This window comes from Lepidochelys kempii, chromosome 13, assembly GCF_965140265.1.
Source record: "Lepidochelys kempii isolate rLepKem1 chromosome 13, rLepKem1.hap2, whole genome shotgun sequence".
Classification (NCBI taxonomy): Eukaryota; Metazoa; Chordata; order Testudines; family Cheloniidae; genus Lepidochelys; species Lepidochelys kempii.
Window position 1 is genome coordinate 31,611,124 of NC_133268.1, and position 27,066 is coordinate 31,638,189.

Sequence of the window (27,066 nt, forward strand, 5' to 3'; positions counted from 1 at the left end):
TATATTTGGTGAATTGGTTTATTAGGACTATATCCTGACATGACAGGGCACCATTCTTCTCATTCTCAGCAAAGGCATTACAAAGTACACAAAACTAGTACAGTTCTATTACTTGGTCACATGGTTTCCTATGAAGATTTTGTACACGAGAGAAATAAAACCAGTTTCAGTCACTGAACTAGAAACCCCATGTTGACCTTTAGTTTGTGCAATAAAGTCCTACTTTCTGTTGATTTATTTGGTGCACGTTTTCATTTAATTATTCTTTTGGGGTAACTGTTGCCTGCTTAACTATTTAAAATGTTAACTAAAAAAGGTCTTGAACCTCTTCTTTTGGGAAGAGCATAGTTTTATCCCATCGAGAACATGAATAGACCATTCAGATGTTACTCTACTGCAGCAATCACTAGAGCACAGCTCTAGAAAGAATATAAGCATATCAGGAAGATACAGCTACTTTGAAACAATAAGTTCTCTAAAGTGGCTTTTAGCCATAACCCCCCCATGGCCCTGTCCCCTCCCTCTCTAGCTGGCTAGTACCCAAGGAGGTTAGCAAGGACTGTGAACATGCCTGGCCCTGGCTCCAGCTCCTTGCACCTACCTCGCCTTGTGCATCTGTGCAAGAGGCCAGTCGCAGTCTGACTCTGAACTGGGCTTTGATCTTGAAATGATTTTTGATTTTCTCAGCCAATTCCCAAGCATTTTAATGCAAAAATACACTATGTCCCCCCAAGCCAGGATAGAGGTATATCAACACTGAGAACACACAGAACTCAGCCTTGTGCTTAGCAACTTTTCATGGCGCAGAAAGAGTAATATTGTATCTGTGTGAAGCAGCTCCCCTCTTGCCAATTAAAGAGCAGAGAACCCTGTTCTTGAGGTACCTATCACTTTTGGGAAGATATTTGGTTTTCAAAAGATGGATGCTGTCTCTCAGAACCTACCTACAGGGTCAACTTTATACTTCTGCAACAGCCAGGCATTCCTCAACTGAGCTAGCAGCATCTAATCCTAGACAGAATATTCAAAAGAGTACTGCTGTCAGGTTTACCAACATGTAAATCAATATAAAAAAGGCTATTTATTTTAACATATTCTTTCAACGGCAAATATTTATTCCTTCCCTTCTTGGGTACCCCACAGAATGAGATAACCTTACTTTTAGGTACAAGCTGATTTAACACATCGTTCATTGACTGATGAAGGTCTCAGAGTCCTTCATCATTATACGTTGGGGGAGTTGGCCTCAGGATGCTTTGGGCATTACTCTCCACAAGAGGGCGCCAAGTCACTTCACCAGCCAGTAGCAGGTCCTCTCCATTTATAGCATCCAGGTACTGCATCTGAAATTCACAAGGAAATAATGTATTTCTGACTTGAACTCACTGGAAGAAATAAAGATAGCCTGAAGATTTCCCCCGACAATTCCAAACTCACCAAGAGTTCATGTAAGCAGCACGTTTTGAAGAAAGGAAGTAGAACTGTGGGATTGTTTTGAATCTTTAGCACTGAGTGGAAGAGGACTAGAAGGAAGGGGTAAATGGCTGAAAGTGCTTCTCAAAAGGGCTAGAAGACAAAGAGCTATAGAAGGTTTGAGCCTAACAAAAGGTCTTCTAATGCCTGAAATAAAATGGTCTCTGAAAATCCTGACAGTGGGGCAAAGAAGAGGGCAGTGGGCTGAGGAAACTTTGGCCTGTAACCAGTGTATTGGACCAGTCCCTCAAGCTTGAAAAATGGAGTGGAGAGGTACTTAATCCACAGCTGGCTGAGACTGTCCTGGTGAGTGATACGAATAAAGAAGTGAGACTATTCATTTCTACCTATACAAAAAAACCACTATCCCAAGTACTAAGTGCCTCTACCACCAATTTTAAATGACTGCTGCTGTTATTGGTAGTGCCTGGAGATCTGTACACACACAGTAGGAGACAGCTCCTATCCCCAAAGGTTTATATGAAAACACAAGACAAGCTATGGGTCGGAGGAAGGAAGCACTACCCCCGTGACGTAGATGAAGAACTGGGGCCCAGTGCCCTGCTCAAGGTCACACAGGCAGGATGTGGCAAAGCCAGGAACTGAACCCAGATCTCATGAATCTCAGCCTTAGCCACAAGACCAGACTTCACATAAACTAAAAAATTCACAGCTCCTCTTCCCCCGGAACCAAAAAGAACCAGTGATAACAGCAAATCAAACAGTTCTCACCTGGCCCTGCAAAAAGCTGTCTTTACCATCAGACTGGGTAAAAAGATGGGCTTTGCACCTGCCATAAAGGTAATCACATTTGGTCCATTTAGGACCAAGGAGGTGGGGAAGAGGAAGTAAATTCTGAAGTTAAGGGTCCCTCATGGAGAAAGCCCTGTCTGCAACTCCCTCTCTTCTGCCAAGGGGGCTCCAGCTCAGTTGCTTCTCCTGCCTACAAGCTGTGGCAGTACAGTACGGGGAGGGAGGTGTCCCTTGAGTAGGCATGTCTCAGGCTATTTACAGCTTTCATGGTAAAACCACCACCTTACCCTGTACCCAGCAGTCAATGCAGATCTGGGACCACTGGTGTCATGTTTTTTCTGGTGAGATGCACTACTTGCTAAGCCATGCAGGCTGCACCAGCTTCACTTTCCAAGCTAATTTAAGGTGAGGTCCCATGCAGGGCACATTGCCATCTTGAGGTGACAACGGAATGAATTAACATAACCCAGCCCACATCCAAAATAAATAGGTGCAGTCTCCTGGCCTGACATAAATTGAGAAAAGCCGCTAGATCACTGCAGCTCTGGGACGGTCTAACAGCAGCTAGGAATCCCGTAATACCCCCAGACTACATATTCCAGTAACAAATGGTAGACACGTGTCTCACGAAGAGGGGTGGAGATAATCCTTGCCACGTTTTACAGATTATAAAACCAGAAGGGACCATTGTGATCATCTAGTCTGACTTCCTGCGTAACACAGGCCAGAGCACATTCCTGAATTAATTCCTGTTTGAACTACAGCATATATTTTAGAAAAACATCCAATCTTGATTTTAAAATAGACAGTGATGGAGAATCCACCACCACGCTTGATAAATTGTTCCAATGGTTAATTACTGTTCCTGTTTAAAAATTACACCTCATTTCCAGTCTGAATTTGTCAAATTTCAACTTCCAGCCATTGGATCTTGTTATACCTTTGTCTGCTGTACTGAAGAGCTCATTGTCAAATATTTATTCCATGTGTAGGTACTTACACACTGTGATCCATAACCTCCTCTTTGTTAAGCTAAATAGATGGAGTTCCTTGAGTCTATCACTATAAGAAGTTTTTCCATCCTTTAATCAGTCTCATAGGTCTTCTCTGAATCCTGTCCAGTTTATCAACATCCTTTTTGAACTGTAGTCACCAAAACTAAACCCAGTATTCCAGCAGCAGTCACACCACTGCCGAATACTGAGGTAATGTAACCTTCCTTCTCCTACTCAAGATTCTGATGTATGCATCCACGGATCAAATTAGCCCCTTTGGTCACAGCTTTGCACTAGGATTTCATGTTCAGCTGATTATCCAGCATGACCTTCACCCCAAGTATTTTTCAGAGTCACTGCTTCTCAAGATAGAGTCACCCATTCTGTAAGTATGGTCTACGCTCTTTGTTCCTGGGTGTATAACTTTACATCTGGCTGTATTAAAGTGCATATTGTTTGCTTGTGCCCAGTTTACCAAGTAATCCAGATCACTCTGAATCAGTGACCTGTCCTTTTTATTATTTACCACTCCCCCAGGTTTTGGTATTATCTGCAAACTTTATCAGGAATGATTTTGCATTTACTTCCAGGTCATTGATTAAAATGTTAAATAGCATAGGGCCAAGACCCGATCCCTGCTAGAAACACACTTGCTTGATGATTCCTCATTTACAATTACATTTTGAGACCTGTCAATTAGCCAGTTTTAATACATTTAGTGTGTCACATTAATTTGTATTGTTCTAGATTTTTAAGCATCATTTTGAATGGTATAAAGTCAAGTGCCTTTCAGCAGTCTAAGTATATTACATTATTACTGTTATCTTTATCAACCAAATGTAATCTCATTAAAAAAATGATATCAAGGTAGTTTGACAGGGTATATTTTCCATAAATCCATGTTGATTGACAATTATATTATCTTCCTCTAATTCTTTATTAATTGAGTCCTATATCAGCTGTTCTATTATTTTGCCTGGGATTGATGTCAGGCTGACAGGCCTATAATTACCCCTTTTAAATACTGGCACAACATTAGCTTTCTTCTAGTCTTCTAGAACTTCCCCAGTGTTCTAAGACTCGTTGATTAGAACGAGGCGCAAGTGGTGTTCTCGTCCATCCTCCCCGTGGAAGGAAAAGGCCTAGGTAGGGAGCGTCAAATCGTGGAAGTCAACGAATGGCTACGCAGATGGTGTCGGAGAGAAGGCTTTGGTTTCTTTGACCATGGGATGGTGTTCCATGAAGGAGGAGTGCTGGGTAGAGACGGGCTCCATCTTACGAAGAGAGGGAAGAGCATCTTTGCCAGCAGGCTGGCTAACCTAGTGAGGAGGGCTTTAAACTAGGTTCACCGGGGGAAGGAGACCAAAGCCCTGAGGTAAGTGGGAAAGCGGGATACCGGGAGGAAGCACAGGCAGGAATGTCTATGAGGGGAGGGCTCCTGCCTCATACTGGCAATGAGGGGCGATCAACAGGTTATCTCAAGTGCTTATATACAAATGCACAAAGCCTTGGAAACAAGCAGGGAGAACTGGAGGTCCTGGTGATGTCAAGGAACTATGACGTGATCGGAATAACAGAGACTTGGTGGGATAACTCATATGACTGGAGTACTGTCATGGATGGTTATAAACTGTTCAGGAAGGACAGGCAGGGCAGAAAAGGTGGGGGAGTAGCACTGTATGTAAGGGAGCAGTATGACTGCTCAGAGCTCCGGTACGAAACTGCAGAAAAACCTGAGTGTCTCTGGATTAAGTTTAGAAGTGTGTGCAACAAGAGTGATGTAGTGGTGGGAGTCTGCTATAGACCACCGGACCAGGGGGATGAGGTGGATGAGGCTTTCTTCCGGCAGCTCACGGAAGCTACTAGATCGCATGCCCTGATTCTCATGGGTGACTTTAATTTTCCTGATATCTGCTGGGAGAGCAATACAGCGGTGCATAGACAATCCAGGAAGTTTTTGGAAAGCGTAGGGGACAATTTCCTGGCGCAAGTGCTAGAGGAGCCAACTAGGGGGGGTGCTTTTCTTGACCTGCTGCTCACAAACCGGGTAGAATTAGTGGGGGAAGCAAAAGTGGATGGGAATCTGGGAGGCAGTGACCATGAGTTGGTTGAGTTCAGGATCCTGACGCAGGGAACAAAGGTAAGCAGCAGGATACGGACCCTGGACTTCAGGAAAGCAGACTTCGACTCCCTCAGGGAACGGATGGCCAGGATCCCCTGGGGGACTAACTTGAAGGGGAAAGGAGTCCAGGAGAGCTGGCTGTATTTCAAGGAATCCCTGTTGAGGTTACAGGGACAAACCATCCCGATGAGTCGAAAGAATAGTAAATATGGCAGGCGACCAACTTGGCTTAATGGTGAAATCCTAGCGGATCTTAAACATAAAAAAGAAGCTTACAAGAAGTGGAAGGTTGGACATATGACCAGGGAAGAGTATAAAAATATTGCTCGGGCATGTAGGAATGTTATCAGGAGGGCCAAATCGCACCTGGAGCTGCAGCTAGCCAGAGATGTCAAGAGTAACAAGAAGGGTTTCTTCAGGTATGTTGGCAACAAGAAGAAAGCCAAGGAATGTGTGGGCCCCTTACTGAATGAGGGAGGCAACCTAGTGACAGAGGATGTGGAAAAAGCTAATGTACTCAATGCTTTTTTTGCCTCTGTTTTCACTAACAAGGTCAGCTCCCAGACTGCTGCGCTGGGCATCACAAAATGCGGAAGAGATGGCCAGCCCTCTGTGGAGATAGAGGCGGTTAGGGACTATTTAGAAAAGCTGGACGTGCACAAGTCCATGGGGCCGGACGAGTTGCATCCGAGAGTGCTGAAGGAATTGGTGGCTGTGATTGCAGAGCCACTGGCCATTATCTTTGAAAACTCGTGGCGAACCGGGGAAGTCCCGGATGACTGGAAAAAGGCTAATGTAGTGCCAATCTTTAAAAAAGGGAAGAAGGAAGATCCTGGGAACTACAGGCCAGTCAGCCTCACCTCAGTCCCTGGAAAAATCATGGAGCAGGTCCTCAAAGAATCAATCCTGAAGCACATGCATGAGAGGAAAGTGATCAGGAACAGCCAGCATGGATTCACCAAGGGAAGGTCATGCCTGACTAATCTAATCGCCTTTTATGATGAGATTACTGGTTCTGTGGATGAAGGGAAAGCAGTGGATGTATTGTTTCTTGACTTTAGCAAAGCTTTTGACACGGTCTCCCATAGTATTCTTGTCAGCAAGTTAAGGAAGTATGGGCTGGATGAATGCACTATAAGGTGGGTAGAAAGCTGGCTAAATTGTCGGGCTCAACGGGTAGTGATCAATGGCTCCATGTCTAGTTGGCAGCCGGTATCAAGTGGAGTGCCCCAAGGGTCGGTCCTGGGGCCGGTTTTATTCAATATCTTCATAAATGATCTGGAAGATGGTGTGGATTGCAGTCTCAGCAAATTTGCGGATGATACTAAACTGGGAGGAGTGGTAGATACGCTGGAGGGGAGGGATAGGATACAGAAGGACCTAGACCAATTGGAAGATTGGGCCAAAAGGAATCTGATGAGGTTCAATAAGGATAAGTGCAGGGTCCTGCACTTAGGACGGAAGAACCCAATGCACAGCTACAGACTAGGGACCGAATGGCTAGGCAGCAGTTCTGCAGAAAAGGACCTAGGGGTGACAGTGGACGAGAAGCTGGATATGAGTCAGCAGTGTGCCCTTGTTGCCAAGAAGGCCAATGGCATTTTGGGATGTATAAGTAGGGGCATAGCGAGCAGATCGAGGGACGTGATCGTTCCCCTCTATTCGACATTGGTGAGGCCTCATCTGGAGTACTGTGTCCAGTTTTGGGCCCCACACTTCAAGAAGGATGTGGATAAATTGGAGAGAGTCCAGCGAAGGGCAACAAAAATGATTAGGGGACTGGAACACATGAGTTATGAGGAGAGGCTGAGGGAGCTGGGATTGTTTAGCCTGCAGAAGAGAAGAATGAGGGGGGATTTGATAGCTGCTTTCAACTACCTGAAAGGGGGTTCCAAAGAGGATGGCTCTAGACTGTTCTCAATGGTAGCAGATGACAGAACGAGGAGTAATGGTCTCAAGTTGCAGTGGGGGAGGTTTAGATTGGATATTAGGAAAAACTTTTTCACTAAGAGGGTGGTGAAACACTGGAATGCGTTACCTAGGGAGGTGGTAGAATCTCCTTCCTTAGAGGTTTTTAAGGTCAGGCTTGACAAAGCCCTGGCTGGGATGATTTAACTGGGAATTGGTCCTGCTTTGAGCAGGGGGTTGGACTAGATGACCTTCTGGGGTCCCTTCCAACCCTGATATTCTATGATTCTATGATTTTCAATATTAACCATCCAATGAGCCCCCCCGCCAGCTCTTTTAAAACTCTTGTATGCAAATGGGTAAATGGAAATGCAACATGCATTTGCCAAAGTTAGATCATGCCAGATTAACCCAATATCCTTCTTTGAGAAGAAAACTGATTTTTTAGATGGGGGACATGCAGTCAATCTTGTACACTTCGACTTCAGTACAGCATTGGACATGGTATGGGAAATTATTAATAAAATTAGAGAAGATGGTGATTATTACAAGAATTTTAAGGTGGGTAAGGAACTGATTAACGAGCAGAAGGCTGGACTGGAGGGAGGTTAGTAACGGAGTTCCTCAAGGATCGATCTTGGGACTGATCCTATTTAATATATTTTATTAATGACCTTGGCACAAAAAGTAGGAGTGTGCTAATGAGATTTGCTGATGATACAAAGTTGGGAGGCATCATTCATACACAGGAGGATCAGAATATTAAACAGGAAGAACTGGGTGACTCTGAAAGCTGAAGTAAAAGAAATGAGATTAAATTTAATAGTACAAAGTACAAGGTCATGCACATAGGATCTAAAAATAAAAACTTTTGCTATAAAGTGGGGGCTCATCAGCTGAAGTGACAGAGGAGGAGAGAGACCTGTGTGTATAAGCTGATCACAGAATGACTATGAGCACCAAATGTGATGTGACTATGAAAAAGGCAAATGTGTTCCTAGAATGTATCAGGGAGGCATTTCCACCAGACATAGAGAAGTATTAACGTCATTGTACAAGGCACTAGTAAGACTTCATTTGGAATACTGTGTACAATTCTGGTCACCCATGTTCCAATAAAACTATTTCAAGAGTCAAACAGGTGCAGAGAAGAGCTATTAGGATGATCAGGGGAATGGAGGGTCTCTAAGGGTCTTATCGTCGCTAAATAAAGTTATTGTTTCTGTTAGTTCTCTAGTTTTTATACAAGGGTGACGTACCTCAATGGGTAGGTCCTAGGGATCAAGGAAGGAGGGAAACAGGAGAAGCAAAGAGAGGGAGTTTGCCTGGGGAAAGTTCCCACAGAGTTTTTGCCTTTCAGGCTTCTGTGAGCAGTAAATACAACATCTGAAGAGACTCTTAGAAGGAAGGCAATATGTATAGTAAGCTATCAGCTGTTGTGACCTGCACAGGATGTGCCATGTTTTTCTTTCTTCCAGAGAATAGAAGCGACTTCGTCTGTACGAAGTGCAGGCTGGTCTCTGTATTGAAAGAGAAGGTTAAAGGGCTAGAGACCCAAGTATCAACCTCACGTTGCATCAGAGAGAAGGAAGACTTTCTGGACAGACGTCAGCGTTTGGTACAGCAGGCACAGCATGACGAAGAACCAGAGAGGGCAGGGCAGAACGGGGAAGAAAACTAGCAGCACGTGACTTCCAGAAGAAGAAAGAGGAGAACCCATGTACCCCCAGTGCAGACACAGGTAAAAAACTGTTTTCAGGCTTTCTGCACAGGTACTATGGTGGAGAATGGTTTGGAAGAGCCATCTGAGGGAAGGGATGAGAAGGAGACATCATCGACCGAAAGGAATGGGATGCACTGTCCTAGAGATGGGGGTTCTACGACCACCACTCCCAAGAGGAGGAGATGGGTGGTGGTGGTCGGGGACTCCCTCCTAAGGGGGACAGAGACATCCATCTGCCATTCAGACCGGGAAACTCGAGAAGTGTGCTGCTTGCTTGGTGCTAGAATTCAGGATGTGACAGCGTGTCTGCAGAGACTGATCAAGTCCTTGGACCACTATCCCTTCCTACTTCTCCATGTTTGCACCAGTGATACTGACAAGAATGACCTAGAGCGGGTCACTGCAGACTATCTGGCTCTGGAAACAAGGATAAAGGAGTTTGAGGTGCAAGTCGTGTTCTCGTCCATCCTCCCTGTTGAAGGAAAAGGCCCAGATAGGGACCATCGAATTGTGGAGGTAAATGTGTGGTTGCCCAGGTGGTGTTGGAGAGAGGGCTTTGGATTCTTTGACCATGGGATGTTCCTGGAAGAAGGATTGCTAGGAAGAGATGGGATCCACCTAAGGAAGAGAGGAAAGAGCATCTTTGCAGGCAGGCTTGCTAACCTAATGAGGAGGGCTTTAAACTAGGCTCGCCGGGGGATGGAGACCTAAGCCCTGAGGTAAGTGGGGAAGAAGGATACTGGGAGGAAACACAAGGAGGAGGGTGCAACAGAGGAGGCCGCCTGATTCATACTGAGAAAGTAGGGCAATCGGCTAGTTATCTTAGGTGCCTGTACACGAACACAAGAAGCCTGGGAAACAAGCAGAAAGAATTGGAAGTCCTGGCACAGTCAAGGAACTATGATGTGACTGGAATAACAGAGACTTGGTGGGGTAACTCACATGACTGGAGCACTGTCATGGATGGGTATAAACTGTTCAGGAAGGAAAGGTGGGAGAGAAAAGGTGGAAGAGTTGCACTGCATGTAAGAGAGCAGTTTGACTGCTCAGAGCTCCAGTATGAAACTGGAGAAAAGCCTGTTGAGAGACTTTGAGTTAAGTTTAGAGGCAAGATCAACACGAGTGATGTCATGGTGGGCAACTGCTTAGACCGCTAGACTAGGAGGATGAGGTAGATGAGGCTTTCTATGGACAACTAACAGAAGTTTCCAGATAACAGGCCCTGGTTCTCACGGGAGACTTCAATCACCCTGATATCTGCTGGGAGAGCAATACAGCAATGCACAGAAAATCCAGGAAGTTTTTGGAGAGTGTTGGGTACAACTTCCTGGTGCAAGTGCTGGAGGAATCAACTAGGGGCTGTGCTCCTCTTGACCTGCTGCTCACAAACAGGGAAGAATTGGTAGGGGAAATAGAAGCGGGTGGCAACCTGGGCAGCAGTGACCAGTGATGGTTGAGTTCAGGATCTTGACAAAAGGAAGAAAGGAAAGCAGCAGAATACGGACCCTGGACTTCAGAAAGACTGACTCCCTCAGGAAACTGATGGGCAGGATCCCCTGGGAGGCTAATATGAGGGGAAAGGAGTCAAGGAGAGCTGGCTGTATTTTAAAGAAGCCTGATTGAGGGCGCAGGAACAAACCATCCCGATGTGCAGAAAGAATAGCAAATATCGCAGGCTACCAGCTTGGCTTAACAGAAAAAACAGAGCTTAAACACAAAAAGGAAGCTTACAAGAAGTGGAAACTTGGACAGATGACTAGGGAGGAGTATAAAAGTATTGCTTGAACATGCAGGGGTGTCATCAGGAAGGTTAAAGCACAACTGGAGTTGCAGCTAGCAAGGGACGTGAAAGGTAACAAGAGGGGTTTCTACAGGTATGTTAGCAACAAGAAGGTCAGGGAAAGTGTGGGCCCCTTACTAAATGGGGGAGGCAACCTAGTGACAGAGGATGTGGAAAAAGCTGAAGTACGCTATGCTTTTTTTGTCTCAGTCTTCACAGACAATGTCAGCTCCCAGACTGCTGCACTGGGCAGCACAATATGGGGAGGAGGTGAGCAGGTGAAAGAACAGGTTAAGGACTATTTAGAAAGGCTGGACATGCACAAGTCCAAGGGGCCGGAAAAGAAGAGTGAGGGGGGATTTGATAGCAGCCTTCAACTACCTAAAGGGGGGTTCCAAAGAGAATGGAGCTTGGCTGTTTTCTCAGTGGTGGCAGATGACAGAATGAGGAGCAATGGTCTCAAGTTGCAGTGGGGGAGGTCTAGGTTGGATATTAGGAAAAACTATTTCACTAGGAGCATGATGAAGCACTGGAATGGGTTACCTAGGGATGTGGTGGAATCTTCATCCTTAGAGGTTTTTAAGGCCGAGCTTGACAGAGCCCTGGCTGGGATGATGTCGTTGGGGTTGGTCCTGCTTTGAGCAGAGGGTTGGACTAGATGACCTCCTGAGGTCTCTTCCAACCCTAATTTTCTATGATTCTCTGAAAGTGGATCTTCCTCAAAATGAGAGGGAGAAACTGCAATGCTTACTCTGCTCCTGGTGGTCTCAACCTTCCTGAAAAGAGTGAGAAGCTGTGGTGGGCTTCAGAAGGCTCTTTGTGTCAACAGCATTATATGCCCATTTAAAACTGAAAGTAGCTATGGCAAGGACAACTTGCCATAACAGTGGAAGGGAATCTTTGTAAAAAAAGTCTATATGGTCACTCACTTCTGAAAATATGCTGGAGCGTTTCATGGACTTCTGGAGATTAGGGGCAGCAGGAGCAGCTACAGCAGCAATTCTGCCTGCTGTGCTTTCTGTCCTTATGGTTCTCCACCCTGCCTGTGTGAAACATACGTATCGGCAAGTCACATGTGTCATGAATTGGTGAAATGTGGAAACCTGTATTTTGGTGTGCCACACCATAATTCATGGATTATTATGTCTTTTAAGTACAAACAATGTTTTAAAAGCTGATGTCTCATTACGAGCAGCTGTATGTGTAGTAAAGCCCAGAGTGTTTCAGATTTCTTGTAAAATGGGTCCAAAAAAGTGAGACAATCTCGTGAGAAATATGGAAAGAGATTATTCTGGATCTCTTATTATTCTTTCAGTCTCAATCCATTTTTATCAAACCACCATGAACAACTGAAATACCAGCCAAAGTTCACATCCTTAATTCCATTATTTTGCCACTTGTATAGGTGTTTTAGAAACTAAAGGTTTAAAATTCCTGCTAAACTGAAAACCTCTACCTCAACCTTAACTCTGAAGCTGTGACCAACTCCAGCATAAGAAAGCAAATCTTCCAGGCAGAGACCCAAGGCACCAGGCTCCAGTAGAGGGACGGGATTAAGACATTGTCACTGGGGAGGGAAACTGGAACAGGATTTTATGAAACTCTTGGTCAATCCCAGTTCTGTAATCAGCCCTGTGCAATGTTGTTTGGTAAGCAAGCAATACAAAGTTTACTTTCCTAGGAAGAGTAAGAGAGGCTCTGCTCTGAACTACTGCCCACCTGCTTGCGCATATACTCCACTAGCAGTTCCAGCTGCTTGGGGTCCTCACACTGCTTGTTGAAAAAGTTTCTCCAAAGGGCTGCTGCCAGTACATGGTCATCAGACAAAATCCCCTAAAAAAAGGAGCGAGAGAGAAGGATTGGACACTGTACACGGCGAGAATGTAAACAACAAGCCGAAAACCTGAGTGATATTTAACTACCTGTTGCCTGACCAGATCTTTTCAGTTTATTACACATCTCTTACAGCCCCATACTGTTGGAGTTGCAGTCTCTTTTTCGCATCTTTTTCACATTCCAAGCGTTGAGTCCAACCCAGCTAAAATATACACTGCAATATACACCACACATCTGCCTCTCCCTGAGGTTTGTGTAGCGTCTCAACACAACAGTCCAAAAGAAATGGCTGGATGAGTGGATTCTGGAGAAAACACGCGTTGGTAAACCAGTTTTCTCTCTCTTTGGATCACTGGCGCAAAGCCTTACTCCTTATGAGACTAGAGACCATTGCTGCACAGTATGGGGGCGGCGGGGGGAGCGTGATAACTTTTGGCAAGGACAGGAGCTAAAGGGCATATAACATAACTGTTGCAGAGAAGGCCACTAAGGTGCTGTTGTTCACCTCAGCCTGTGATGCAAGACCACAGGGTAATTCCATGACATTTAGGCTTATCTGGATTTTTTTAGTTAATTTTCACTGGCAGATGTCTTTGCTGGATTCAGATCTGTAACACTTCTTTGTCTGTGTTCATCATAACCTCTGCTGTCTGTCTAGATTATATGGTGACCATCCCTGCAACATCTGAATGCCTGTCCTCTGCTGAGTGCTCCCATCAGGCGTGCATTAGGCAAAAATTACCTTAACATTAAAGACCAATATTTGCCTTGATCTTGAAGCATCCTGCTGCCCAATACGTTGTGGAACTCACTGTTTATAAGGCAAACAGCAAAATAAAAAACTAAAGTAAATGATTATGTGAATGAGTACAGCACCTGCAGTGACATCAGTTCAGGCAAAAGAAATAACACACTTTGCCCTTAACGTAGTGCCTTCGGAGAGTCACACAGCCCTTACACACATCAGGGCATTTTTACCCTTCTGGGTCATTAGACAGGCTCGATAAATAGCATATCCACTGTACATCTGGATCAGCTAAGGCACTGAGGGGGGAAGTGACTTGCCCAAGGTTAGACAGTAAGTCTGTGGCAGAGCCAAGAAGAGAACCTAGACCTCCTGCCACTCAGGCTATGGCTACACTAGAGAGCGGTGCAGCTGCACTGATGCAAGTTCTCTGTATAGCTGCTCTAAGCTGTCGACTTAATTAATCCACCCCCAACGAGCAGCAGTAGCTATGTCAGCGGGAGAAACTCTCCTGCTGACAGTGCTGTCCACACTGGCACTTAGGTCGGTGTAATTTATGTCACTTGTGGAGGTGGGGTGGCTTATTCACACCCCTGAGCAACACAACTTATACTGACATACGTGGCAGCGTAGACATAGCCTCAGTTGTGTGCCTCAGCCAGCAGACCATGCTCTCTCTCCTAGAAGGGCTCTCATTAGTCAGGTTTCAAAGGTCAAACCGATCACAACAGCTGCGTCAGGAAGAATTCTGTCCCCGTTGCGCTCTGATGTGTAGTCTGGGTGTTTTACTCCTTCCTGTGAAGCACCCAGCTTTCAGCGCCACTGGAGAAAACAGTGCATTAGACGGTCTATGCCGTCTGCCACCTGGTCTGTAGGCAGGGTCGACTGTATGCTCTTACCTCATCATATCCAAATATAGCTGCATAGAAATTTTCTGTCATGCTTCTCATACTTTCTTTTAGAGTAACAGAATCAATCTGAAAAATAAAACAACAACATAATCTGTACAGGTCCTGAGAGATGGGAGCAGTGAGAGCAGTGCGGTCCGTGGGGGTCGGGGCAGAGGGAAGGTGAGAGCAGTGTGGGTCGTGGGGTGGGAGGAGATAGAGCAGTGCAGTCTGTGAGGGGCGGGATTGGGGTGTGAGCAGTGTGGTTCATGTAGGCTGCGGGGTGGAGAGGTATATGCATTAGAAGCTAGCACGGACTTTGTAGAAATGAAAACTATCATAAGTATCTGCCCTGTGTGCTCAGAGGGCAGGAGAGTCCCCAGCCTGGGATGCTCTCTCATTAGTCTCACGTTCCTCCCAATTCCTGTCAACTCCTCCCTGGCCCCATACTGCCAGTTTCTGTTGCTTCCACAGATTAACAGATATTAAAGCCATTAGCATCACCTAGTCTGACCTCCTGCATAAACACAAGTCACAGAATTTCACCCAGTAATCTGATCAAAATTAACATTGGTTTCTTTGACAAGTGCCATGCTGATTGGCATTAATTGTGCTACCATCATTTCATTAATACTGGGTGCTTCCATGTCAGACTTTCTATGATATTGCCCAGGTTATCCTTGTACATTATTGCCTCAACATTAGTTTTCCCCCCTGTCCTCTTGGGCTTCCCCAGTATTCCAAGATTTGTTAAATATTAGCATCAATGGCTCAGAGAGCTACTTGGCCAATTTTTAAAAACTCTTGGGTGCAAGTTACTGGGTTGTTCAGTTTCTCTGATCCTCCTTTTTTGCTTTGTCTGCCTCATAGATTTGCAGACTGAATGAGGTGGCTCTGCTACTGTCTGAGACTGTGCAATCAAACTAAAACTAACATATATGAGCTCAATTCTACAAGGTGCTAAGAGTTCTGGAGTGACCAAACAAAGCACTTAAGAATCTGTTAAATTTTAAGCAGGTGAGTAGGTACCCTACAGTCACTGGGGATAGCCACAGGCTAAATTTAATCAGATTCCTAAATAATTGCTAGTTTGGGCATAGCTGCTCATCAGCTTGCAGGATTGAGCCCTGTGTCAGCAGAGCTATGAGCTGCCTAAATGTGCTAGGGAGAGCTAGATTGCCAGACACTCAGAGGGGTGGCTAAATCAGACTCATGCTGGCCTACAAAATACTTACTTCATCTGTACTTTGCTTTTTGTCAATACAAATTGCCCCAAACAATTTAGAACTAAAACATTTTCTTCACATAGATATAGCTGCATTTTAACTGGCAAGGACTTGGGAAAGATTCTTTCCTATATTGGACCCATATGACAGATTTAAGGGACACTGAGCACTTGTTCTCAGAAGGAGCTCTGACAGGGCCCATTGACAGTATGTGGCGAGAGGGACCAAAAGAGCCCCATATGGTCTCTGCTTATTTGCATCCCTCCAACCTCAGTCACAAACACCTGAGACAGCCTATGTATGGCCAGTGTTCTGGGATATTCTCCTGTGTTCTGCCCAGTCCAGGCAGTTTCCAAACGCTCACATCTAAAAATGTCTCATTTAATTATCTTCAAAACTGTCTTAAATAAATAAATAAAATAAATGCCCCCCCCCCCCTCCCATGTGTGACACTGAAGATAGAAGCGAGGATTTTTTAAAAAGATGTTGGGGATCAGTACAGTGTTTAAAAAATTGTGTTTACTATAGAAAGAGCATTGCTGTTTTGGGGGTTGCAACACCATGTCAAATACAGACACTACACAGCAAAGAAAAATTATGAATACAGCTTCAAGAAAATCTCAGAACTCTGATAGCAGCACAGATTGCTGGAGTTTCATCAAAAATGTCACCAAAATCCCCATAATATCCCTATAACCTTAGTGGTTGTGCCTATATAATAGTTGCTCTCTCAAAACTCTTAATTATTTTATATAATGCCATCAAATCTATTATTTATATACTCTTTCATTAAATCACTATCCTTTTTCATAATTTGATTTTTATAAGAATACATGTAGTGCAACCACAAGGAAAATGTTCCTTTTATGTCAGTTACTCATATTTTTCCATTTAAAGGAGCTATTAAAATTCATGCAGATATTTTATAGGCCATCAAGATTTGGTGACTGGCTATTACTGAATGTTTAATAAAAAACTAAACAGAAGAAATCAGAGGGCTAAATGATGACTGCAACTCCAGTAATGACTTAATTAAATTTTTATGGAGTACATAAACTATGATGTCACTTCTAGCCAACCACACTCATACTTTCTATGCATGCCAGAGGCCGTGGTTTTTCTCAATAGAACATACTTCTAAATAAGCAGCACTTCTACACTCTAATAGGGGAGCAGGTCTCATGTAACACACTCAATAAATTATCCTTCCATTTTAAAACAAACAAATTCCATGAGTTATAATATATTTGCCATGCACTTTTAATGACATAATAAAAATGTTACCTTAAGGATTACTTAACACATACTACAAATGTTACAGCAGGCAATTGCAAAGGGGTAAAGAAAACAAACAGTCCCATTACAGGGACAAGTCCTGGACTAAACATCCCCAGGGAAGCAACTTACTATATTAAAAACCAAAAGCAGTGGCTTTAGGTTAGTAAGAAATGGATTAACGAAGGAGATAAAGTTAAGCAAACATGGCAATAAGTACATCTTAGAGACAAACATTTTGAAATATGAAATATGACTGAGGATGGGGGAATATCTTAGGCAATAAAATTACATTTAAAGGGCTATCATACTGTTTTTGAGGAATGTAGCCAACAATGCATAACTACAAAAAGCTGGAGAAACAGCCTCTCTTACAAAACAAGGGAAGCAAGTAAATCGAAATCAGCGCTCTTTGGAAACCATTCCCTTCTTGATCTTATCTGCTTTCTCACCACTGGCAAACTTCACAGTCTGGCTTTTGACCATGATGACTGCAAGGACTCTTTTGCACTCCAGTCTCAAACAGCAAAGCTGCTAGAGAATTTCAAATGAGTTAAAAATTTATAAAAACAACAAACAACAAAAACAGCGGAGTTCTCCTGGGGTATGGCTCCTTCACCCGCTGGAGTGTCCCATCTCAGAGCAGTTACCAGAATCAGGCCATCCATGCACTAATGCCTGTATCCTCACAAATAAAAATCTGTGTTCAAAAAAAATTAAGAAAGCTTGGGTGTCCCCCACATCTACACAGATGCTTAAAAATAAGGCAATATCCAGCTAAGGTATCCTGCTTTAACATCATATTCACCACTTTTGCTGAAAGACTGCTCCCTTTATTAACAACTCCCTTATATCTTCAGCATATACAGTAACACAATATACATACCACATTCCTCACTCACACACTAGAATGCAAAACCTTAACTCCAACTTCAGCAACATTAACATACATACTGTTAGACATCCAAGCATTGGTAGAGTGTATGATTCTATGTACCAGTTCTATGATTTTCCTAGGGAGAAGCATGACAGAGGTAAGGTTTTGCATTCTAGTTTGATGGTTAGGAATGTGTGGAGTGTATTGTATGTGCTGAAGGTGCATTGAAATTGTTCGTAGAGGGGAACAATTTCAAAGTGAAACTGAACATAATGTGCGGAGGTTAAAGAAGTACATGAAGAGTTTTTTAAACTGGACATGCCCTTGCTGTTATGAGTTTGTGTTAATGGGTACTGCCCTTTAGTGACATTATAGCAATAGACTAAAAGAGCTCATTCTATATAGCTTAACAAAGAGGAGGTTAAAGAGTGACTTGATTACAGTCTATAAGTATCTGCATGGGAAACAAATATTTAATAATGGGCTCTTCAATCTAGCAGACATCCAATGGCTGGAAATTGAAATTAGACAAATTCAGACTGGAAATAAGATGTAAATGTTTAACTGTGAGAGTGATTAACCGTTGGAACAACTTACCAAGGGTTGTGGTGGATTCTCCATCACTGACAATTTAAAAATCAATATTGGCTGTTTTGCTAAAAGATCTACTCTAGGAATAATTTTGGCGGTGTTCTCTGGCCTGTGTTATGCAGGAGGCCAGACTAGATGATCACAATGGTTCCTTCTGGCCTTGGAATCTCTGAACAATAACCTGGATCTTTGCACCACTTAGATGAACAGGGGCTGTGAGCCTTCAGTAGAAATGGAGATAATGTCTTAGCTAGTTCTTCAAAGTGTTTCCCCTTTCCGAATAGCAGCATTTCAATCTTGCCTCGGCGCAGCTTGAACCAGCTGATCCTCATCCAAGAGCTGATCTCTTGTAGACATAGTCTGCCATCTAAGTAGTGGTGGTAACTGCATACCACTGGCAGCGTTCCTCCCTCCCAGTAGTCTCATGTAGCTATCAAAAAGACAAAGGGATTGTATGGTTCTCTGTGGGACCCTGCAGGTTAGAGCCTTCATTACTCATGGCCCACATACCAATCACAACTCTCTAAACTCTACTGGGAAGGAATGACTGGAGTCACTGTAGCGCTGTATTATGTATTCCTGCTATGTCACGTAAGTGGGTTAGTAGAACCTTGCAGTTCACTGTTTCACAGGCTACAGAGAGGTCCAGCAGTATGAGCGTGGAGAACTTACCTGTGTCTACTGCCATGAGATCATCTTTCAGTATCACTAGAGTCATCTTTGTGCTATGCTCTGGTCTGAACACTGATTGTGAGGCTTCCAGTGGCTGATCTCACATTTTGGAGCTTAGCGGTTACTACGTTCTCAATTATCTTGCCCAGGACTGGGAGGTTAGAGACAGGACAGTAGTTGGAGTGTTCTCCAAAGGTTAGTTTCTTGACTACAGGAGAAACTATTGTTGTACCTTTCATGGAGTTTGGTACGTGTCCTTCTCTGAAGAAGGCACTGATTATTTCCATTAATAGTGTACATAGTTGCTCTTCACTGGCTTTCACCAGCTAGGAGGTGCATGGATTCATAGATTGTGGCTGTAATATTTTTCAGGGTTTCCTGAGCTTTGGCATGTGTGATGGGGCCAAACTCATTCAGGGTTGGTAGGGTAGATAATACAATTGGGTCCGGGATGGAATTTTCTTTCCCACTTAGCTCCATACATATTCAGTTGATCTTATCAGTAAAATACGCTGACAGCTCTTCACAGCAGTTGACGCTTGGGGCTGCCATCTGGGCTGTGCAGTCTGCGTGACTGAAATAGCCCTGCTGACCGTGACTGTGCTCCATCAATTGCAGAGAAGTAGAAGGCTCATTTTGCTCCTTTATTGCAGTGGCAAAAGTTCTGTAAGAGCTATTTGTGGTGGATAGATTCAGAATCCTTTTTGTGCCACTGGCATTCTAACTTTCTGCCTCTGCCTCATCTACTGTTGCTCTTCTGTGTACCATGGTGATCTTCTCCACTGGTGAGGGGAGAATGGGCAGGACAAGACCAAGGCATTGATGGTAATGGACATCAGGTGATTATACTGTTATACTAATTCATCGGCACCTTCTATTTGGGTGGTTTGTTCTCCTACAGTGAGTTTTAAACCCAGAGGTACAGGAGTCTTGGGGAAGGACAAGCTTTGGTTGTTCGCTACTGTAGTGGGAAGGACAGAAGTCTGATCTCTGCCAGCATGAGACCAGTAGCATGGTATGTTAGTAATTTCTCCAATATCCACTCTTAGGCTGATGCCAGGATCTAGCATATGTCTTGCTATATGTGTGGGTCCAGAGACTGCCTGGGAGAACCCCATGATTTCTACATGGGACATGAAATTAAGTACTACCGTGTCCTTTGCACTGTCTATGTGAAAGTTGAAGTCCCTGAGAGGAGAGAATCTGTGGGATTCCAGTACTATGATGGGCAGCAGCTCTGTAAGTTCCTCCAGAAAGCTGACAGGGTTCCCAGCTGAGGGTCTTTCACCACTAAGAGTCCTAGGAACCTTTCTGTCCTTTGCCCCACAGATCATGTTTTGTTTCTAGGGGGAGCATCTTCCGCATCTCAGACTGGAGGGGAACAGGATTACTACTCTGCCTCCTCTTTCTTTTTTTTCCTGGTGCATTCTGAAATCTTTCTTGCTTTGGGATATATAGAGTATCCTGTGGAACCAAGCATGTTAGGGTATAATAGAAGGAGGCCTTGAACCATGTCTCAGTGATGTGAGCAAGATTTACTATACTGACATTTTGTATTCCACCACTATAAGATATAATGGTTATTCCAAATTGTCCAGTACCTCTTCTTCTACTGGAAACACTGTATAAACCTCACTGACACACTGGGGCTCTTTGTCCCCCTGAAACAGTTAGACCATGTACAGAGCTTTAGGAGTCAACTCCTGTCCCTGAGCTAATGGCTCTAGTTCTTTAGCTCAAGCAGTAGTGGCCAATGCTTTCAGAGCCAACTATCCATTAGTTCAGATGCTGCAGCAGACCCATAAACCACTGTCTATGGTCTATCCCTTAGAGAGTGGCAAAAATAATTCACTGTGTTAACATGGGATATAACTGCATTTTCGAAAGTCTTCTAGCATCACAGAATAGTAAGCGGTAACAGTATGCCATCTAAAAAAACTCTGTCATTGTGTTGACATAAATATTATGCCATCATCATAGCTTATGCCATCAGTAACATTGTGTCAATATACCTGTGATGCTGACATCCAAAAATAGTAACTTCTTAAACCTTAATAACTATTAATAAAAACATGTTGCAACTTTTAACCAATATTCTTGCCAACTACTCATAGCGAAGAATAACACACATTTAATTTCCTACTTCAGACTGCTCTAAGGCTTTTTTATTTTTTTAAAGGAGTCTGAAGAGAAATGAGAAACTGGAATAACTGTGGTCATGTGATGCTTTTTGAACTCGTTACAGCAAGTGTCAGACTGGGTTTCAAAATTCAAGCAGTTCATAAACAAAAATAAGCATTTGAAATTGACACTATAATTCAAAACAGATTTTACAGAATTTGTTTTCACCTCTGTTAAATTGAAAATCACTGAGCAACTTTAACGATGGTGGCTCAGTCACCCCACCACAATGGTATGGACAGATCATCCATTTGGGTTCCATATGCAGAACTGAAATATTTATTGAATACACCTGGATTTTCTGCACCATTATTGACAATTTTACCATTCCCATAAAATAATGGAGCTACACCATTACTATGATTCCTCCCCTTTGCCCCCCGATATGCCTTAAAAACCTTGTCTTTAACTCTACATAGATATTTCATTGATACCTTTAACTTTTTGTCTACCCTGCATTTCTTAACTTTAGATTTACATTAATTGCCATCTTCCTCCTCTTCCCCCCGTCTGCTATATAACGATTTATTGTTCTTTAGTACACCTTTCACATCTGCTTAAGCAGATTTATTTTATACACTGAAATAGCCGGTTTTTTTTTTTTCTGGCTAAGGAATTGTGGCTTTTTGAGCATCGAGCAAAATTCTTAAACAACTCCAAATTTTTGTTCATGCTTTTCAGTTTTATTTTTTCCCCCAAACACATTTTGCTCATTATTCTTTTTGGCACAAATATAGGGGGACTGTATTCTGTTTGCACAAAATGAGTCTACCAGGTCCTGATCACATGTATCTAGGCAACCACTAATATTTTGTTGAGTAATCACTTCATCTTTATCCATCATAATGAAATTTAATATTGAAACAAATCTAAACATTACAGGGATATTGCACTTATCCCCAAACCAAACTTTACAAACCCAAGAAACGCTGAGTTAAGGTTACACTTAAAATGAATACAAATATTTTAAGGTATGGAAATACACAATTAAGGTACAAAACCACAATTTACTCTGCCCTGTAGTGATGCCATAATGATTAAGGCATTTTAAATGCTTGTGGTCTCAGATTAGATTAAACTCAGTTTCAAAGACACAGGTGTTTCATATTTTTGCCCTTCATGCCACTAAGTAAATCCTTTCTTCCTTTGAACCTAGAAGGGAATACACAATAATTTCTTAGGCCTGCATCTGTGGTGTACATAGTAGCCTGAGAGTGCAAGATGAGCTAGCACTGGGCCTGCAGTGTCAACAATGTTTCTAAGATACAGACCAGGATGGGTGACCCATTGGTAATATGATTGTGGAGAGACTATTCATGGATGTTTTGATCCGCATGAGGCTGAGGTCTTCTCTGTTCCAACTTTATCTCAATGTCCATGAGTTGGCTGTTTGCTTAGTATGCTCAATTCTAACTAGTTGTCTGCTGATCTTTCCAGGTATGGATTGGTTCCTTCTTTGTACAGTTCTTCCTGTTCTGATTTGTACCGGGGACAGATATAGGCTAATGCAGGGGTTGGCAAACTATCCGGCCCCTCAGGGCTTTGGATCCAGCCCACGGGATTGCCCCCCCGCGGAACCCCCGGCCCCACGCCACTCTCAGAAGCGGCCAGCATGACATCCCTGGGGCGGAAGGGGGGTAGGCAGAGGGCTTCGTGCATTGTCCTTGCCACCAGGCACTGCCCCCGCCACCAGGCACTGCCCCCCACAGCTCCCATTGGCTGGGAACGGGGAATTGCGGCCAATGGGAGCTTCGGGGGAGGTACCTGCAGGCATGGCATGGGCAGCGCACGGAGCCCTGTGCCAACACCCCCCGCAGGGGCCGCGCAGGGACGTGGTTCTGGCTGCTTCCCGGGTGGCGTGGGGCCAGGGCACGCATGCAGGGAGCCTACCCTGGCCCCGGCATGTGCTGCTGCCACCCCGAAGCTGCTTTAGGTAAGTGGCACCAGGCCGGAGCCCAAACCCTCCTGCACCCAGCCCCCCAACTCCCTGCCTGTGCCCCGCACCCCTCGTGCACCCCAACTCCCTGCCCTGAGCCCCCTGCTGCATCCTGCATCCCCATGCACCCCAACTCCCTGCCCTGAGCCCCCGTTGCACTCCTGCACCCCAACCCCCTGTCCTGAGCTCCCTCCCGCAGTCCGCACCTCTCCTGCACCCCAAATCCCTTCCCTGAGCCCCCTCATATACCCCACACCGCCCTCTGCCCCAATCCCTTGCCCTGAGCCCGTTCCTGCACACCACACCCCCTCCCTCCCACACCCCAACCCCCTGCCCCAGCCCTACATACAATTTCCCCACCCAGATGTGGCCCTCGGCCCAAAAAGTTTGCTCACCCCTGGGCTAGTGGATGATCTGAAGTAACACAGAGCACACTACTGACCTGAGCATCAAAACTGGATCAGGATAGACTAATCTGAGTGAAAGAAAATGCTGCCTTTGGCACAGTTTATAACCAACCCATGAGTTTCTAGAAACAACAGCACCTTCCTCACTGGCAGGACTGATTCCTCTTTGACTGCTCATACCAACCAAGTATCCAGATAAAGGTGGATGAAGAGATGCTCGCTTCAAGAAGCTGAAGCTCGAGCCACGGCATTAGTAAATGGCAGGACACCACAACCCTTCAGAAGGAAACAATCACTAGTTCTTACCCAGAATCTAGAATCAAAGAAATATCTGGTGGACTGGATAGATGAGATGATACTGGTTAGGAACAGGAAGTCATCCAGACTGACTGCAAGGTTTTCATCCAACAGTTCAACTCCCAGAGAAGGGAGTTTACTTTAGACAAATCCAGAATGGGGTAAAAACTGCCAAATGTCATGGCAATTAATGAGTAATCCATGTGCCTGCTTCATGATGGGGACCTCTACTGCTGCTCTGACCTTTATCAGATGACTCAGGCCTGGGCAAATTCTATGCCATTAAGAATACCTAATTTTGAAAATCATCACTGCAGCCACCATGACCTATCTACTGTATCCATACTTGGCCCACTGGGCCTCCCAGCACACATCCAACCGTGCCTGCCCTGTCCAGGCGTGACCCACTGGGCCTCCCATCACATATCCTACCATACCTGTCCTGTCAGTTGTGACCCATTGGGCCTCCCATCACAAAGCCTACCATGAGTTCTGTATGTGTGCCAGACTTGAGACTTCATCATCTGAATCATCACACTGATTTCAGCTTCTGTACACTGATAGTTTGCACTTTTCAGTTTCACTCATAGGCAGAGAAAAACCTGATTTCCCTAAGCACTTCTCCTCCCCAGAGTATCATACATATGCAAGCCACAGAACAGTTAACAGTTAAATATTTTCTTGCCAGTATTTTAAGAGTGCAGAAGGTTCCAAATTGCTGGTAAAATAAACAATGCCAGACTGTGAAAACTCCTGGCTGCCATGTTCTCTGATGTTAACAAGAGTTTCTTTATTACTGTAACCTTTCTGAAGTGAATAAAAATTATTTCTCTTCCCTAGTTCTGCCCTCAAGTAAAAGGCAAGGGAGGAAAGTGAATCCTGAAGAAAGTTGCACAGTAAGAGCTCCAGAATGCTGGGGATGGCTTGTTCAAACAGGTTGTTTCAAAGACAGCATTTATCATAATCATAGAAAATACTGAAGTTTCCAATATAACTCCTGTATTTCATTCAGACTTGGTACTGTTGTGAATAAGCAAACTCCAAAGGCTCCTAAATAAATGATCAGGGATATAAAGGGTTAAAGTCTTTTTACACACCGTTTACTGAAAAGGACCAAAAGATGTAGATTAAACCTGGACCAGGCAACATTCTCTTCCTCTAGCCCAAGCACAGAAAAAGATGGTCTCGTCCAGTGGTTTTCAAACTTTTTTTCTGGGGACTCAGTTGAAGAAAATTGTTGATGCCTGCGACCCAACGGAGCTGGGGAGGAGGGGTTTGGGGCATGGGAGGGGCTCAGGCCTGGGGCAGAGGGTTGGGGTGCGAGGGTGAGGGCTGTGGGGATGCAGCCGGGAATGAGGGGGGCACAGGGTTGTGGTGCAGGAGGGGGTCAGGGCTCTGGGCTGGGGAGGAGGGTGTTGGGGTTCAGGAGGGGCTCTGGATTTGGGGGGTGCCTCAGGCAGGAGATTGGGGTGCAGGCACAAACTTACCTTCGGCAGCTCAGCGGCATAGTCAGGATGCACTGTGGGCCACGCTGCACCCCGGAAGCAGCCAGCAGCGGGGTCTGGCTCCTAGGCAGAGGCCAATGGGAGTGCGGAGCCAGTGCTCGGGGCAGGGACAGCACACAGAGAGCCCCGTGGCCCCCCTGACTAGAACAGGGTGACCAGATGTCCCGATTTTATTGGGACAGTCCCGATATCTGGGGATTTTTCTAGGTGCCTATTACCCCCCACTCACTGTCCCAATTTTTCATACTTGCTATCTGGTCACCCTAGCCTAGATGCCGGACTGCTGCTGGCCGCTTACAGGGCACAGCGCGGTGTCAGAAAAGGTAGGCACTAGCCTGGGTTAGCTGGACTTTTAATGTCCCGGTCGGCAGTGCTGACCAGAGCAAGGTGACCCAGCGCCTTACATGCCACGACCCAGTACTGGGTCTCGACCCACAGATTGAAAAACACTGGTCTAGTCTACTATGAAACACAAAAGGACATATTTAGGACATCTTGAGTCTCACACACTGCTTTCTAGCTCCTTGACATGCAGATCTGGCTTTCAAGACCCATAGGCAAGACCCCTCTTGATTTTGGGGGCTCCATAAATGTCTAGACTAACTTAGGCTTTCATGTATAAAAAGAGAGCTGTTAGCCCTTTTTATTGTAATCAACAAGACATAAACCAATTGCCACTCATGGTGATTTCCCCTAAAACCATTGATTATTCACAATCATTCTTCTGCCACATAGGACTGATCTTTGGAGTCATGAGATCAGTTCTCATGTTTCTGAAGGTCCCAACCCAATTTGTTGCTCCAGGTGGAGGTGCCATCCAGACGGCTTCCAACTAAACTAGGTTGTGAAAGCCCTATCTTCTAGTCACACATTAGCTAGCTGCATGCAGCTGAGATGGCTCCTTTAATTAGCAGCCACTGCAGCCTCTAGGCTGAACAGAACAGAACAGAATAGACGGCATGATGGTACAGATCCTGTAAACTAAGTACAGGAATGCAAGAAACCCCTGTGTTCTAATCCCAGTTCTGACATGCTGTGGTTTCGGTCACATCATTTCATTTTTCGTCATTTGTTTTTATATTTGTAAAATGGGAATAATGCTACTCAGCTACTTACAGGAGTGTAGTGACAATTAACTAGTTAATGCTGCTAAACAGCAATGCTAAGTGCTATTAGAAAGACAAGAAGGAGGAATGGAGGAAGACCGTAAATAACCTGTTGAATACAGTAGGAGTAAAAAGGATGGAGATAAAAATGTAGGGAGCAAAGAAAGAGACAATATAACACTGGACAATAACTGATGACCTCAAGAAGGGTGAGGTGTTTAATGCCTATTTTGCTTCCTCCTGCACTAAAAAGGTTAATGGTGACCAGATACTCAACACAAGGAACGCAAACCAAAACAGGGAAAGAACAGGTTAAAGAATATTTAAGATAAAGTTAGATGTATTCATGTTGGTCGGGTCTGATGAAATTCATCCTAGAGTACTTAAGGAACTACCTGAAGCAACCTTGGAACTGTTAGCAATTATCTTCAAGAACTCATGGAGGATGGGTGAGGTTCCAGAGGACTTGAGAAGGACAAACATAGTACCTGTCTTTTTATAAAGGGGAAAAAAAGAGGACCCTGAGAATTATAGACCAGTCAGCTAACTTTGATACCTGGAAAGATACTGGAACAAATTATTTAACCATCAATTTGTAAGCATTTAGCGGATAATAGGGTTATAAGGAATAGCCAACATGGATTTGTCAAGAACAAAGGCCAAACCAACCTAATTTTCCTCTTTGACTGGGTTACTGGCCTAGTGGATGGGGGGATGCCAGAGATAGGATATATCTTGGTTTTAGTAAGGCTTTTAACACAGTCCCACATG

The 27,066-nt window shown here is 44.5% G+C and overlaps 1 protein-coding gene across 3 annotated transcripts in view; it reads right to left on the reverse strand.

Annotated features, from left to right (window-relative positions):
* Positions 1 to 27,066, reverse strand: part of UQCC1 (ubiquinol-cytochrome c reductase complex assembly factor 1) — a 96,184-nt gene continuing 69,118 nt past the window's right edge. For all 3 annotated transcript variants that reach the window (XM_073310050.1, XM_073310051.1, XM_073310048.1), the window contains 3 exons: positions 14,235 to 14,312; positions 12,474 to 12,587; positions 1 to 1,343 (listed from right to left, as the gene is read on the reverse strand). In XM_073310050.1, the coding sequence (XP_073166151.1) occupies positions 1,209 to 1,343; positions 12,474 to 12,587; positions 14,235 to 14,312 (327 nt within the window). In that variant the 3' untranslated portion in view covers positions 1 to 1,208. The remainder of the gene's footprint in view (positions 1,344 to 12,473; positions 12,588 to 14,234; positions 14,313 to 27,066) is intronic.